The 14308-nt window shown below is 47.7% G+C and overlaps 2 protein-coding genes across 3 annotated transcripts in view; one reads left to right on the forward strand and one right to left on the reverse strand.

Moving 5' to 3' along the window:
* DOCK1 (dedicator of cytokinesis 1) overlaps positions 1–14308 on the forward strand; it is a 526335-nt gene that overhangs the window by 191262 nt on the left and 320765 nt on the right. For both annotated transcript variants that reach the window (XM_082406605.1, XM_082406606.1), the window contains exons 26-27: positions 9201–9328; positions 11423–11518. In XM_082406605.1, coding sequence (XP_082262731.1) covers positions 9201–9328; positions 11423–11518 — 224 coding nt within the window. The remainder of the gene's footprint in view (positions 1–9200; positions 9329–11422; positions 11519–14308) is intronic.
* INSYN2A (inhibitory synaptic factor 2A) overlaps positions 1–14308 on the reverse strand; it is a 242293-nt gene that overhangs the window by 170590 nt on the left and 57395 nt on the right. The gene's annotated exons all lie outside the window — the stretch shown is intronic.

Below are 14308 nucleotides of genomic sequence, written 5' to 3' on the forward strand. Positions count from 1 at the left end.
CATCTAATTCTGGCTCAGCTGCTGCCTGGTCCCTATATTCTGGCTCCTGGTTCCCACATCTGTAAAATTTGGACATGAGTAGATTGCTCCTGTGATCCCTTCCATTGCTGGCTCTGTTTTCTTTATTTCTGGTGTTTAAAGATTTGTATGGAAGGAGAGAATTACTTATTTGAACAAATCGAATCACGTGGGTACAGAGTTCTTAGATTGTTGAAAAATAAGATGATTGTATAAGATGAATAGCAAGCATCCCCCATTTATATGGCTCTTACTGTTTAATTCTCATTAAAAGTGTTCGTCTGGATCTCAGTTCTGTGTAACAGGCTCAAGGTTATTAAATGCACTTTATGGATCATTTGTTTAATGTGACCAAACTAAAAATTAAGAAGCACATTATTCAGTGTTCATAAAATGAATGTTTTAAATGGACAAATTCATTCTTGTATTTGCATCTTGCTTTGATGTAGAGCTGTAACGGAGTTACAGACGGATATTCTGCTTGGACATTTATAAGCTGATGATGCCTGTTGAATACCTTTTATAAAGATTAATATTTTTTACTCTGTGCCCATTACCAGAGCATTAATCATCATGGCTTCAGCCTGCACAGCTGAGGACGAACAGATGTGAAATCATTGCTGTCTGTAATCATAGTGGATCACACTGGGAAAGGGGGTGTGGAAGGCCGGCTGGTGTGTTGCAGGACCTCTGATCCCCACGGCTGATTTGCATGGAGTCTGGGCCCACGGGCTGCCTGCTCCTTCTTGGCTCTGTGGGTTGGGCTGTCAGCGTTCCCTTCTGTGCACGGCAGCGAAAACCAGGACAGCTGTGCTGGCTGGTTTTCGCTTCCTTGTGGGGTCAGGCCTACGCCTTGACTGAGACTACCAGGCACCGATGAGGCCTGCAGTCCTGTACGTGTGAAGATGATCTGACAGGAGGAAGCTGTGGCCTTGATTCTCCTTCCAAAGATGAACACTGGTTTATTAAAATGAGAACTCGCACAAGAGGTCTTTAACATCTGCTTCCTGGCATACTCCGAGACTGCGCTGTCCAGCGGAGTTAGAATGCCAGCTACGTATGTAATTTATAATTTTATACAGTCCACAGTAAAAAAAAAAAGTACAAAGCAGTTGGTGAAATTAATTTTAATAATATATTTTATCTGAAATATCATGTCAACATGACTTTGATCTAAATATGACAAATGGCATGTTTTACATTCTTTTTTCATACGAAGTCTCTAAAATCCAGTGTGGTTTTTACATTTGTAGCACATCTCAATTTGGATGCTAAATTTTCATCACAGATGCTTGATCTGTATTCTTAACATTTAATATAATTTACCATTGAAAAGTAGACTTACATACCCAAGTTGTTCCCGTTGTTCCAAACAGTTGTTAACAATAACTGAATCAGATGTCTTTTTTTTCCATTTAAGTTAAAATATTGCATAAAATTAACTGAAATGGAAAATTCTACTCCTTAGCTACTAGCTACATTTCAGGGGTTCACTGGCTACCCTACTGGATAACAAACTCTAAGGCATTAGTTTTCTGTGTGTACTTTGTTGAAAAGGCTGACTTTGCATAATAATATTATTTCTATTACTGTTATTGACAGCTACTATTTATTGAATGCTTACTACTTGCCAGATACACACATTATATCATCTAATTCTCATAGTAAACCCGAGGGGTTAACAATATTAGGCCTATGTTGCAAAGAAGGACAAGTAAGGATTAGAGAATTTAAGTGACTTGCCTAAGATTCAAGGCAAAGAGTGAGCAAGGTGGATTTTATTATTTCCTATGTGCATGGGTAAACTGAACTTTAGTGAGGCCAAAAGGCTTTTCCAAAATCAAATAGACTGTTAGTCCCAAACTCCCAATTTGTCCCTCCCCTCTCCCTCCCCCTTGGCAACCATAAGTTTATTTTCTATGTCTGTGAGTCATGGGATTAACAAAAAGCACACTACTATATATAAAACAGGTAAACAACAAGGACCTTGTGATAAGCAACATCTTGTAATAACCTATAATGGAAAGCAATCTGAAAAAGGTTAGATATATGTATAACTGAATCACTGTGCTGTACACCTGAAACTAACACATCATTGTAAATCAACTCTACTCCAATTAGAAAGCCAACAAACAAAATCGAATAGACTGACCCTGGTTCCTAGACTTCCAGTCAGGTATTTGTTGCAGCTGTTTTCCATGTGGTTATCTATGGGTAGTTTATTTGAAATGTGTTTTCTTTTTAAAATATAAGGGTTTGGTTGATTGTTTTTCTTTCTTTTTTTTTTCTTTTTTCTTTTTTTTCTGAAGTGGGGGGATTGTCAGCTTCCTGGGCCATCTGTTTTGAACCAAATGGGACAATGGGCACAAATCATGCTAGAGAAATGACATTCTGTTCATGGAGAATGGTATTCAGGACACTGAGTTGGGACACTCAGAATATGACAGGAGATTCCTCTTCCTTGGATGCTTTAAAACAGCTCATTGCAGGCGTGAGTGTGTGTGGTGTGTGTGTGTGTGGTGTGAGTGTGTGTGAGTGTGTGTGTGTGAGTGTGGTGTGTGTGTGGTGTGAGTGTGTGTGGAGTGTGTGTGGTGTGAGTGTGTGTGGTGTGTGTGAGTGGTGTGTGTGAGTGGTGTGAGTGTGTGTGGTGTGAGTGTGTGGTGTGTGTGGTGTGTGTGGTGTGTGTGAGTGATGTGAGTGTGTGTGTGTGTGTGGTGTGTGTGAGTGTGTGTGTGCACACGAGTGAGTGGTGTGTGTGAGTGTGGTGTGAGTGTGGTGTGAGTGGTGTGAGTGTGTGTGTGGTGTGTGTGAGTGTGTGGTGTGAGTGTGGTATGAGTATGTGTGGTGTGAGTGTGGTGTGTGTGTGAGTGTGTGTGGTGTGTGTGTGGTGTGTGTGTGTGAGTGTGTGGTGTGTGTGTGAGTGGTGTGAGTGTGTGTGAGTGTGTGTGGTGTGAGTGTGTGTGTGTGAGTGTGTGGTGTTTGTGTGAGTGTGTGTGGTGTGAGTGTGTGTGTGGTGTGTGAGTGGTGTGAGTGTGAGTGTGTGGTGTGTGTGTGTGGTGTGTGTGGTGTGTGTGGAGTGTGTGTGTGTGTGTGAGTGTGTGGTGTGTGAGTGTGGTGTGAGTGTGTGTGGTGTGAGTTCGGTGTGAGTGTGTGGTGTGTGTGAGTGTGTGTGGTGTGTGTGTGGTGTGAGTGTGTGTGTGAGTGTGTGGTGTGTGTGTGAGTGTGTGTGTGGTGTGTGTGAGTGTGTGGTGTGTGTGTGAGTGTGTGTGTGAGTGTGTGTATGAGTGGTGTGTGTGAGTGTGTGTGAGTGTGGTGTGAGTGTGTGTGTGTGTGGTGTGAGTGTGTGTGTGAGTGTGTGGTGTGTGTGTGAGTGGTGTGAGTGTGTGTGGTGTGAGTGTGGGGGGGTAGTAGCTTCCTCTGTGCTCTTAATTTTTTGTCTTGACTTGTAATAAAATTTCAGGATCTTTAGTGTTATTCCAAACTTGTGTCCCACCATTTCTTGAAAAAAAATTGGAAGGAGCTGAAATGCAGAGTAGGGGACGTCCTTTGTAAAGTGAGGTTTGTTTTGCTTTGGTTGGGGGCTGCTGGGTGGCTGGGACGGCACCAGGAGGTGGACCTGCTTCTCACTACAGACTCTCCTGTGATACCCTGCACCTGTAATCACAGTGACCCCAGACCACCGCTCGTGTGCGGGTGCGGGTGCGAGCACATGCACACTCACACACATGTGTGCCCGTGTGCCCGAACTCTGCTGTCCGAATCGGCTTGGACACTATCCAGTGAAACTGAGTCACCAGAAAGGCAGGAGGGATCTTGCTATGATGTCTTTGTCCCTCTGGTGTCTTCCCAGGATGGGACGGGGCGGCTGCGGGTCTTTCCTCGACTGATAGGAGCAAAGTGCTACGTTTGCTCGTGAAAAAGGACCAAAAGTCCTATGGACAAAAGTCCTATGGACAAAAGTCCTGTGCAGCAGCTGTCCTGCTGGGAAGAGCACGCTTCTCCACATGAGCATATGCACGCGTGCACACACACACACTTGCACACGTGCTTGAAGTCACTGCACACACATATGTGCACGCATGGACACACACACTTCCACTGTCAGGTCTTAGTGTATGTGTGAGGGCTACTGCCATGGATGAAAACAAGACCTCTGCTCTCACGGAGACTGCGTCCCAGGAGGAGAAACAGGCCACAGAGCTGGTCGTAATTTCCAGCAGTCCAAGAGCTGGCACCTGCGGCCTGCCTGTCCCCAGGACCGTCGGGGGGCTGAGCTGGGGCCTGCTGATCACGGCTCACCAAGAAGGTGGGTGTGTCAGCTTGGGCTGCTTCCAGTTTTGGTCCCTGTGGCCTCTGCAGGACTCTGGGGCGTTGCCATTCCTCTGAAGGTGCTGCTGCCCTGTGACCCTCTTGTCTTTGGAGGCCTGCGTGAGATGCCTGGGGTGGTCATTGTGCCTGTAAGAAAAGCCCAGGCATGAGGCTGCTCCTGCCTGGAGATCTGGTCCTGTGATGGGCATGTGGTCAGGGGCTGGGGCTCTGTCCTGGGGCTGGAGGTGTGGTCCTCCACACAGGAATGTTGGACCCTCACAAAGTCCTGCTCGTGTTGTCTTGTTTCATCCTCTCGATGAAGTAGGCTCATCCCCGTGACCCGCCTTTATCTTGACCAGCCAGAGGTGGGGTGGGTTATAGAGTCAGAGCTACAGTTATCCTATGGATGTTGAAAACATCCCACGTATGAATACTATGGGTTCATCTGAAGGATTATAACAAATGGGTTTTTTATGTTCTCAGGGGCTAGGAGAATGAAACGTCTCTAAACGTGACAGAATGGTAGCGAAGTGTCCAAAAGTTTGGTGTCCAAAGCCTCAGAAGGGGCTGGATGACAAATGCACGGAGCTATCACAGACCCCTGGGCTAGGAGGAGGGTGGGCGTTCCCACCAGGTAGCCAAGGATGGCTGATAGCATCTCTCCCCCGGGAGGATGGACGGGGCGCCCACCACTTCCCTCACCCTGGAGTAATTCTGACAGACGACACCAACACACTCAGTTACTTCTGGGAACGGTGAAGTGCACACCTGCCTGTCTGGCGTGACAGATAAATGAGGCCGTATGGGATGGACTTCGGCCAGGGCATCTGGGTTGCCAGAGCCTAAAGAGGCATTTCTGCCACCTCTGAGTCCAGAGCTGTGTTCCTCTGATCTTCTAGGGCTGTTCGTGGGCACACACCTGGCCCCGTGCTGGCCTAGCAAGCCCCCTCGGCCTTCTGCCGCTGTTGGGTCCCTCCCAGGCTTGTTGCAGACATGGCGTTGCTAAGCCTCCGTTGTCATGTTCTCCTTGGTCACGTGGTCAGGGTCTGTTTTTACCTTCTCAGCTCTTCGTGGCTCTTACTTCTCCCACTGACCTGTCTTGGAAACTAGACTTATCCCCAGGACGGTGGTGGCAGTGATAGGGAGGACCACGCGGACAGGGGTGGCCGAGGGCTCACCCCCTGTTGAGGTCACCCTGGGTGATGTGTTTCAGGTGGGAGGGAAAGAGGACTCATCCTGGAGATGTTCTGCCTGGGCCCCTGAGGATGAACGCAGGCGGGGCTGCACTCAGACAGCTTTGCCAAGGGACCTCTCCTGCCCCTTGGGTTCTGGGAGCTGGGAGTGTAGCCCCTCCTGTGGATGTTGTGCTGTGATGTGGTTAAGGTCAACAGAGCTACTGGGGCGGATGTAACTTGTGAACGTCAGGATTGTGTAGGAAAGACATTGGGTTTGGGATGCTTGTGGAGTTCGTGTATGCAGTGGGTCAGCATTTTGGGCAGCTGCATTTTCAGGCTGGATTCACTGCACGTGGTCATTTTCCTGTGGCATGTCCCTTGGACTGGCTTTGTCCTTGGGCGGCTCTCTGACGCCTGGGCCCCCCCCTCCCCTCCACGCTGGCGGCCCATCTCGGCTTGGGAGCACTTCCATCACAAGTTCAAGGGGCTGTGGCATTCAGAGAGCTGCTCTCCACGGGGCCCTGTGTTCACCCTTGGCATCACAGGAAGGGTTGGGTGGGAAGATAAGGGAATCGTGTGATGGCCCGTGACATCCAGGAGCACCAGTGTGGAGAGACTGCCTGGTCCCCATGGGACAGCGCCTCCTCCCTGTGCTGTGCTCTCACTCCCTGACCTTCGGCGACTCCTGACGTCGTAGTCATCCAAGGCTGGCTGGCCTCTGCCCGGAAGATACGCAGCACTTCAGCATCTCTGCGTTACCCCTGCCTGTGTATTGATTACTGTAATGGTGACATCAACAAGTAAATGCATATACTCATATATTCATTGGACAAAACTCAATCTGGAAAAATGGAGTTGCTATCAGTTCCTTTTCTAGGGATTAAATCAAAATGGAGCTTGAAAAAGGCTTAGCGTGAGAGCTTCCTACATGCGGTCCCCTGGAAGGCAGAGCAGGAGAAGGGCGTGTGCGGTTTCTGCACCTCCCCCTGAGCTGCCTTGCGCCTCCATCCCCATGCCTTCTTTACCGTGTACTTCTTGGGAAAGTCTTCTAAGCAAGTCTGCATACTTTCAGGAGCCATTCCAATGTTGCATGCTTATTTTTTCCTTATATTCAGAAAACTCAGGAAACATTAATGCAAAACATGCTTTTAGGTATCATTAACATTGGAAGTCCTAAAATGTAAAATTCTAAAAACAAGCACAAGATATTTAATGTTTCCCAGCTCTGCTGTCTTTTCTCTCGTGCACTGCATTTTAAAGGGACCTCCAGCGGCTGGGCTGGTTTCACCGTACAGAACTGGTGTTGTCAGCAGACAGTTCACGTTGGGGGATGGATGGTGCTGGTGTTAAACGGGATTTCCCGACAGGAAGACACAATTAGTAACTGCATTTCATCTCGAATCTTATTTGTGTCTGGTTCATTATTTTTCTTTGATTTTTCTGAACATTCTTTCTATTGTCCTACCTAAAAAACAAATGAAAACCCAAGTGATCTTTGATCCTTAGACCCCAGTGTGCCTTTATTTCACAGCCGTGCTTTCCGGAACCGTGTCTGTGCTCCTATTTTTGTCTTCTCATCCCACTCCAGGAAGCTGCCTTGAGAAGGACTCCATCTGCTTTTATTTATTTCTTCTTTAACGTTATTTTTTTCGATCTTTGGGCTGCACCACGCGGCATGTGGGATCTTAGTTCCCTGACCAGAGATCGAACCTGCGCCCCCTGCATTGGCAGCGCGGAGTCTTAACCACTGGACCACCAGGGAATTCCCCTCCGTGTGCTTTTTATTGTCACATCCCAGGGCTGTGCTTTTCTACCCGTTCTTGCCACCATATTTGGCCACGCTGGCCACCTGCCCTCCCTTGGTTTGGGTGACATCATTCATCTCTGCGTCAGCCCACATCTTTCCTCGCTCCATCTTCTGTTCTAATACCAACATCCTGACTGCTATTCACAGTTTCCCCTTCTCATTCTACAGATTCCTCTTTGATGGTCTTATTCACATACTTGGCATTTATTACGGCCTAGTGCTGTTGCTTCTTCAGTCTGTAAGGCCGGAAATCCCTAAGGTCTAGAACCCTCTCTCCATGTGCCTACTAGATGAGGCCATTTGGATGTCCAACAGCAATTCAAATTCAACTTGTCCAGAACCTGGTCCTTTTCTCTGCCCTTAAACACCCTTCTGTCCCCAGTTTCCTCTCCTTGGATGGCATCACACGGTGCCTTGGGTGAACTCATCACGAAGATGGGGTGCTGTGTTTGACTCTCCTTTAGCCCCCACCCTCCTCTCCACTTCATCACCTGCCACTGTGTTCAGCCTGCCTCCAGTTTGCTTTTGTTCAAGGCCTCTTCTTTCAAACTTGCCACTGTAGCAGGAGGTCAGGCCTTTACTGTTTCTTGCCTGGACTGTTGCAGTAGCTAACTGTCCAGTAATGAGCCTCCCATCTCCACTGCCCTACCTGGCGCCATCACGGCGGCTCCCTCTGGCCTTTTGATCTGATCATATCCCTTCCCTGTCAGCATCTTCCAGTTCTCCTCCTCTTTCTGTCTCATCCATCATGTTCAGGATGAAATCCAGCTGCCCGTCTGGTCTTTTATTCTGCTTCTCCTCTCCCCACCCTCCTGAACTGTGCGTGTGGCTCTGTGAATATGTCATCTGCTCCTGTCTACTTGACTTTGTGAATAGGGTTCCTTTTCCTGGATGGCCCACCCTTTGTGGGAAATTCTGATTCCTCTTCCCAGCAGGTGAATGTATTGCCTCGCTAACTTTCACCTCCAAGGTCAATACCTGCTCCCCGCCGCCCCCTCCCTCATTAGCCCAGGGGTCTGGGAGACCAGAGAGGGGCTGGGGCTCTTCACCAGTATCTATATCACATCGTAAGGGCAAGTACCCTGTCCTGAGCATCTCACCTGTGCCAGGCCCAGGCCTTCATGCCTCACCTTGCAGGAGTACATTGTGCCTCAAACCTGTGAGTAGCTAGTGCCACTGTGCCCATGTTAGAGAAGAGGAAACCGAGGCTCAGAGAGGTAACTAGCTCTTTCCGAGATAACCTTGCAAGGAAGCCAACCGAATTTAAACCCAGACAACCTCACTCCAGAGCCTGAGCTCTCAGCCCCCTGCAGACTGTCCCTCTGCAGATGTGAGCCCAGCAGAAAGTTGTCCCTGAGTGGGTAAGCATTAAGTGGGGAATTTAGTAAGCTGTGAACCGGCCAAGCTCATTGGGAGGTATATGGGAGCAGGAAGGAACCATGCTCTGGTCTTCCTGGGAAATAAGAAGAAGAGCTGCAATTCAAATCATTTTTGTTGTAACAAGTATTTCTTCTAAAGTTGCAAATCAGTAAATTTACAGTTCAGCACAGAAAATTAGTTAAAACCCCAGCATGCTGGTTTGCACTTGTACCTGTGTACGCACTATTGGATATACGTGAATATGTATTTATATGTTTGTTTGTGAATTATCGTTGTGTATTTACATGGCGACACACACACATATGCGTGCACACGTGAGGGAATTATCTCATAAGAAAACAAGTGATTCCCTCCCAGTCAAGTAGTCTGACCCCCTCCAGATGTCAGTTTCACGTTGCAGAGTATGTAAATGTAAACACGCGGTGTCACAAGCTAGGAAAACAAGCTTCTAGCAAACAGAGTTGCATCTTGGTGGGTCTCCTGCTGACTGGCCCACCCGGTGTCCCCTGCAGACTGCAGAGAGATCCTGCTTCCCATGATGACGGACCAGCTCAAGTACCATCTGGAGAGACAGGAAGATCTGGAGGCCTGCTGCCAACTGCTCAGCAACACCCTGGAGGTTCTGTACAGGAAGGACGTGGTGAGTGATGGCGGGGCCGCCTCTGTGGACCCTGCAGCCAGTGTGGGCCTGCGCTCCCCAGGGGCCCCGGCCTCCCAGGACCAAGTCACGTTTGACTCAGTTAAAAAAGTATGGCCTGAATTTTAAGGGTTACCCTTTCTTTTTGTCTCTCTAGAGTTGCATCCTCAAATTATTTTTTTATTTTTTTTTTTAAAATATATATGCTAGGTATTATTTTTTTTAAATTTTATTTATTTATGGCTGTGTTGGGTCTTCGTCTCTGTGCGAGGGCCTCCTCTAGCTGCGGCGAGCGGGGGCCACTCTTCATCGCGGTGCGCGGGCCTCTCACTCTCGCGGCCTCTCCTGCCGCGGAGCACAGGCTCCAGACGCGCAGGCTCAGTAGTTGTGGCTCACGGGCCCAGTTACTCCACGGCATGTGGGATCCTCCCAGACCAGGGCTCGAACCCGTGTCCCCCGCATTGGCAGGCAGATTCTCAACCACTGCGCCACCAGGGAAGCCCCCTCAAATTATTTTTTATTTATGTGTAAAGCATGATGATTATATTACCACGTGTGCTTTTCAGCACTGAAGATACTGTTTTATGTTTGTTTCCTGTGACTTCTCAGCCAGGTGGCTCCCAAGACTTAGATTTGATATTTAAGGTCAAAGGCTTTGATATTAAAAATTGGAAGTAAACAAAGGGAGGCTAATTGCCTACTTTCTTTCAATTATTACATATTTAATAAATAGATAATATTATTATTTTATACATGCACATAGTTGTTGTTGGTTGTTTTAAGTGCATCTGAGAGTTTTGAGAAGAGCAGTTCTCTGCCCCTTTTTCCCGGGTCCCTCCCTCGACAGGCAGTTTTTTTCTGTGCTTTCTTGGCTGTTTTTTTTTTTTTAATGGTATTTCCTTTTGCATTTCCCAATTGTATGCTTATTCCACTGACCTTCTGTCTTAATCAAAAGCTGGTGCAAGCACATATGGAAACATCTGACCCTATGCTTCCCTGACCCCATTGTACCCACTACGTTCATTTGGGCACACGTGTGCACACACATGTAAAGTCATTGGTTCTCCAGGTGTGTCTGGACAGGTGTACAGGGCCGTGTCTGTCTCTGCCTCTAGCAGTGGCCAGATGGGCCAGGATTTTAAGTCGGCAGGACTTTCTCTTAGCTCTCCCCCACGTGACCTCCCGCCACCTCCCCAGTCCACACACACACACACACACACACACACACACGCGTGCACGCGCACCTGTCCTGCCCACTTCCTTGCTGCACCTGCTCATTCTCTCAGAGCCTGGGTGTTGCCCTTGAAGAAAGAGATAAGGTAAAATAATTCATTGGAATGGTGGCTGCATCCGCTTTTCCCGGGCTTTGCCTTTGAAAGGTGTTGGAAGCCTTAACCCAAAGGCCAGCCTCCAGGGCTCCCATGCCAGGCCTTTTCCTTTTCTTATCAGATGAAAGGTTGGGAGTAAAGAGGTTGTGTGTGGCCAAGCCTCACAGAGGAGGTAGTGCCTGCCTGGCCTGTGCGGAAGCATCCAGAAAGCCCATTTAAACACGTTCAAAGTTCATGAAGAAGAATCGGCAGTCCCATCACACACAAAATAAAGGAGCAAATTCTTACTGATAGAAGGTTCTCTGGCACTCTGAATTTTAAGTAGTGTGCTAAAATGATATTTAAACATTCGATTCTATGTGACTGTTCCCACATTATTGGGATCTGACATGCAGAGCCATCTATGTTTGTTATCTGTCAGCCTTCCATTTACAAGTGGCCAAGTGTCTTTAGAAAACTCATTGGTGAGCTAATCAGGGATCATAAACATTATATTGTTTAAACAGATTTGCTTTTATTTTTAAGGTTTGCTTGAATTAAATTACTCTGATTATATAACACATTATCGTTAATGGACTATAATTAATAAAATACCTTGAGTTTTCTTTGTGAAGGCTTTTGCCTCTGACAAGGGCCATTCTTCCTCTCGTTAAGGGTTGTAATTGATTTACTCTTTACAGGATAAATGGATTCAGTGACAGCCGCGGGACTGGCATGTTTATGACTGTCTTAGGTGGTGGTTTATTTACACTGGTGTGTCCTCCTGCAGGGACCAACTCAGAGGCATGTCCAGATTATCATGGAGAAGCTTCTCCGGACAGTGAACCGAACCGTCATTTCCATGGGGCGGGATTCCGAACTCATCGTAAGTGCTCGGTGACACGCGCTTGTGGGTTTCATTGTGGCTGAGAGCATCTTTCCCGGGAAAGTCATTCACTCTCAAGCCCGAAAATCCATGTGGTTCTTTTCCACCTGCCTTTTGAAACTAACCGTGTTGTACTACGATATAGCAAGCAGTTGGGATGCATTGATTTACAGTCTAGTAGGTTAAAGGTACTCATTTCCACGATTCTATAAGTAAGTGTCAAAGTTGAAGAGTAACCAACCAACATTTGGTTCTAGTTTTCTCATTGCTTGCTTCTAGCAAAGGATGTATATGTCCTTCTGAGTACTCATTCTTATGGCAGTTTCTTTCTACGTATTTACATTTAAGATGCCATTAATAAAATTTTATGAAGGACCTTAAAAAGGAATTGAGGCACTCCGACTTCGCTATTTTATGTCTAAAGTATTGTAGATGTCTGTCTTGTTCAGATTGTTGAGACAAGGAATGGTATCTGTTCTTTTTCTCAGAGTTTTAACAATAATTTAGACAGTCTTTCCATTTTCATATTATGGTGATTGTTTCCAGAGTTTGCCACTCTCCTCCTCACCATCATTATTCTTAAATTTGGTTTCGTGGGCAGAAGATGCATTTGTAGGTCCCATTTAATTTCTTTCATTTCTAGTACATGTTACCGTTTAACTAAGTTTGGTGGGTCGCATTTCAAAAAAATAGCTTTCCTAATCACAGAACAGAAAATCCAGTTGGACTCTTCACTGGCAATCAGACTAGGCACATTGGTCTTCTTGGGCGATTTTAGTTCTGTCTGCATAGCTTGGGAATGGTCCTTGGGTGATTTTAGTTCTGTCTGCGTAGCCTGGGAATGGATCAAGTACAGTGACCCGTCTATCTCCATCAGACAACAAAGCACTACCGGAGCGCTGGGCTTGTGTTGGTTTCCGCGGCTTCATCACAGTAAAGGATGCGGTCTGTGGTTTTGGGTGAATCACAGGAGAATAACTGCTGCCTTTGTATGTTTCCATCCAGTAAAATTGTCTAGTTTATGTCTCAGAGTTTTAGCACTTGTTATGTGCAGATTTTCCTTTTTAAGGTATATCTCTTTTAGGTTTGGGTTATAACATGTATAAATTAGGGAATAAAATATTTCCTTGTAAATTGGCATTGCTTCCAGTGGACTTTTCCATTACTCTGTAACCCTCACTTGCCTCTTCATGCTCTTCATCATAACGATTCTTTTCTGTAATCTGGAAATGCTTTTGTATACGTGGGTAGAGACTGAGCCCTGTGGAGGAGGAATTGGGGTGACTCCAGGGGCACCCCCGGCGTCCGGTGTTCCTGTCTTCTTGGGGTTGTGCCCTGGGTGCCCCTGGAACACTCTCTCGTTGTGGAACTCAAGAGGGCTTTAAGTAGAAAGAATGAATGTGGCTTAAAGTTGAACCCAGTTTGGTGTCATTCTGCTAAGACCCCTGTTGGAACAGGCTGGAGCAGAGGGGCTGAGGTGACATTCTGGCTGTCATGGAGTCACAGTGAACGTGTTGGGCACTCACGATGGGCAGATGGCGGAGATGGCCGATGTGGAGGCCAGTGAACTGACGAGATGGTTCTGTCTCTGGTTAGGGGTGTGTTCACTTGGGTTATAAGCCCACACTGGCCAGCAGTTGAACTGGGGAGAGGAGGGCAGGGAGGAAGCCCATAACAGTTTGGATGGGACCTTAGCCTGGGGCAAGACTGTAAGACGTGCTCGCAGCTCAATCAGAGGATCGAGAATGGAGCATGGTGACTTCTCTCAGACCATGTGGTCCCGGATGCCTTTGGGAAATTTCTCATATTTCAGACATAGTGATAATAGTGGCGAAAGTAATAGCTTCTCCTCACCGAGCACTTGTGGACGTGCTGGGCCCTGTATAATGAATGGAGGATCCTCACTTAGCCCTCCCCTTCATCGTGCATAGGCCCCTGCAGAAATGCCTTGCAGAGAGATGGGAAACGGTCCCAGACCCACAGCTCGCGTGGCGGCGCTTGTGGGGAGCCCGGGTTTGGCGCCAGAGCTGGCTTTCCTTGGTGTCTCCTGTAAGACTCAGACTCATGATGCTGATCTCAGTGGTGGCCCAGGAGGTCCAGAGGAGGACTCAGAATTCCTCCTGGTTCTGCATCGTAGTTAGTGAGGCAGCCGCCCAGGGAAATAAGCACCTTTTGCCCTTTGCCACCTTCAATCGTTTTCGTGGACCAAATGTCAGGATGTCCTGGAGGAAGACGGGCCAGACCATGGATCGGTTGCCCCTTTCCTGAAGGGCTTGGAGGAAGCCATGTGTCCTAAGGAACCCTTAGGGGTGCCTGGGAAGAGCCCTTGCACCTTTACCACGGGTGCATGAAGTGAGGACCCAGGCTCAGTCTTACCTAGCTGTGGCCCTGCTCCTACTGCATAGGTGGCGGGGTCCAGGGCACCGTCGGGGGCCACGGGGCACTAGAGCAAGCTGCCTACATCCAGGCGCCTCCCCCCACCGCCCTGTCCTTCTGCAGCAGAAGTCTCCAGAAGCAGGAACAGGATTGAGGTCCTAAGCTAACTCCTCCCAATGCCAGCATCTCTAATGTGGAGCCCAGAAATTCCTTCCTAAAATGAACTAGGCCGTCAGGGAAGGAATCTCAAAAACAAAACAAACAACTGAATATACTGTAATTATTTAATGAGTGATGACAGCATTAAGATGTTTTCAGGAAGGACATTGTCCATTTCAAATTGGAGATGTTCAGAGACTCTTTCCGTCGTCAGGGAACCACGAGTCCCCTCTGTGGCGTCCACCGAGCAGTGAG

The sequence above is a fragment of the Balaenoptera borealis genome (assembly GCF_965194805.1).
Source record: "Balaenoptera borealis genome assembly, chromosome: 10".
Classification (NCBI taxonomy): domain Eukaryota; kingdom Metazoa; phylum Chordata; class Mammalia; order Artiodactyla; family Balaenopteridae; genus Balaenoptera; species Balaenoptera borealis.